General features: G+C 61.0%; 1 protein-coding gene across 1 annotated transcript in view; it reads right to left on the bottom strand.

The window, feature by feature from the left end:
- The window catches only part of OXTR (oxytocin receptor), a 6,483-nt gene that overhangs the window by 86 nt on the left and 5,771 nt on the right, over positions 1–626 (bottom strand). The window contains 1 exon segment of the mRNA XM_009581595.1: positions 3–149. Coding sequence (XP_009579890.1) covers positions 3–149 — 147 coding nt within the window.

Raw genomic sequence — 626 nt, forward strand, 5'->3', positions numbered from 1 at the left:
TGCCGGCCGCGACTTCAGGTAGCACGTGGAGCAGCAGAGGAAGCGCCGCATCAGGTCGTGGAAGAGGTGCCCCGTGTACAGCATGTAGATCCAGGGGTTGCAGCAGCTGTTGAGGCTGGCCAGGAGCATGGCGATGATGAAGGGGGAGGCTGCAAGGCAGAAAGCATGGCAGTGTCAAGGCACGGCGCAGGAGACAAGAACCACCACCCTGGGGAGGCGGGCACCGGGCACACGCCGCAGTGGGCTCTGCCGAGAGCCCCAGGCTCCGCCGGCACCACGACACCTCCTCCCACACCAGGGTTGGGCTGCCCTGCCTGCGGGAACACCACGGGCAGTACCTCAGTAAAGAAGAGCTGGTGAATAAAAAGGGGGGAAGCGAGTCTGGGTTTAAGCAACTGGCTTTTTAGGTTTTTTCCCCCAGAAGAGCTGTGTTTCCCCCGCTCAGCTCCTGCACTGCTGCCTGCTCGGCGTTACCCTAGAAATGCCTTGGGAAGAGGCAGAGCTGCCCCCAGCATCATCTGCACAATTTGCCTTTATCGTGCCCAAAGGGGGGAGGAGGGACCGTGGCCTCTTGAAGTTGCTATGGCAAAGAGCAGGACGGGGAACAAAAAGAGCCGAGTGGCTCG

Source organism: Fulmarus glacialis, unplaced genomic scaffold, assembly GCF_000690835.1.
Source record: "Fulmarus glacialis isolate BGI_N327 unplaced genomic scaffold, ASM69083v1 scaffold19347, whole genome shotgun sequence".
Lineage (NCBI taxonomy): Eukaryota > Metazoa > Chordata > Aves > Procellariiformes > Procellariidae > Fulmarus > Fulmarus glacialis.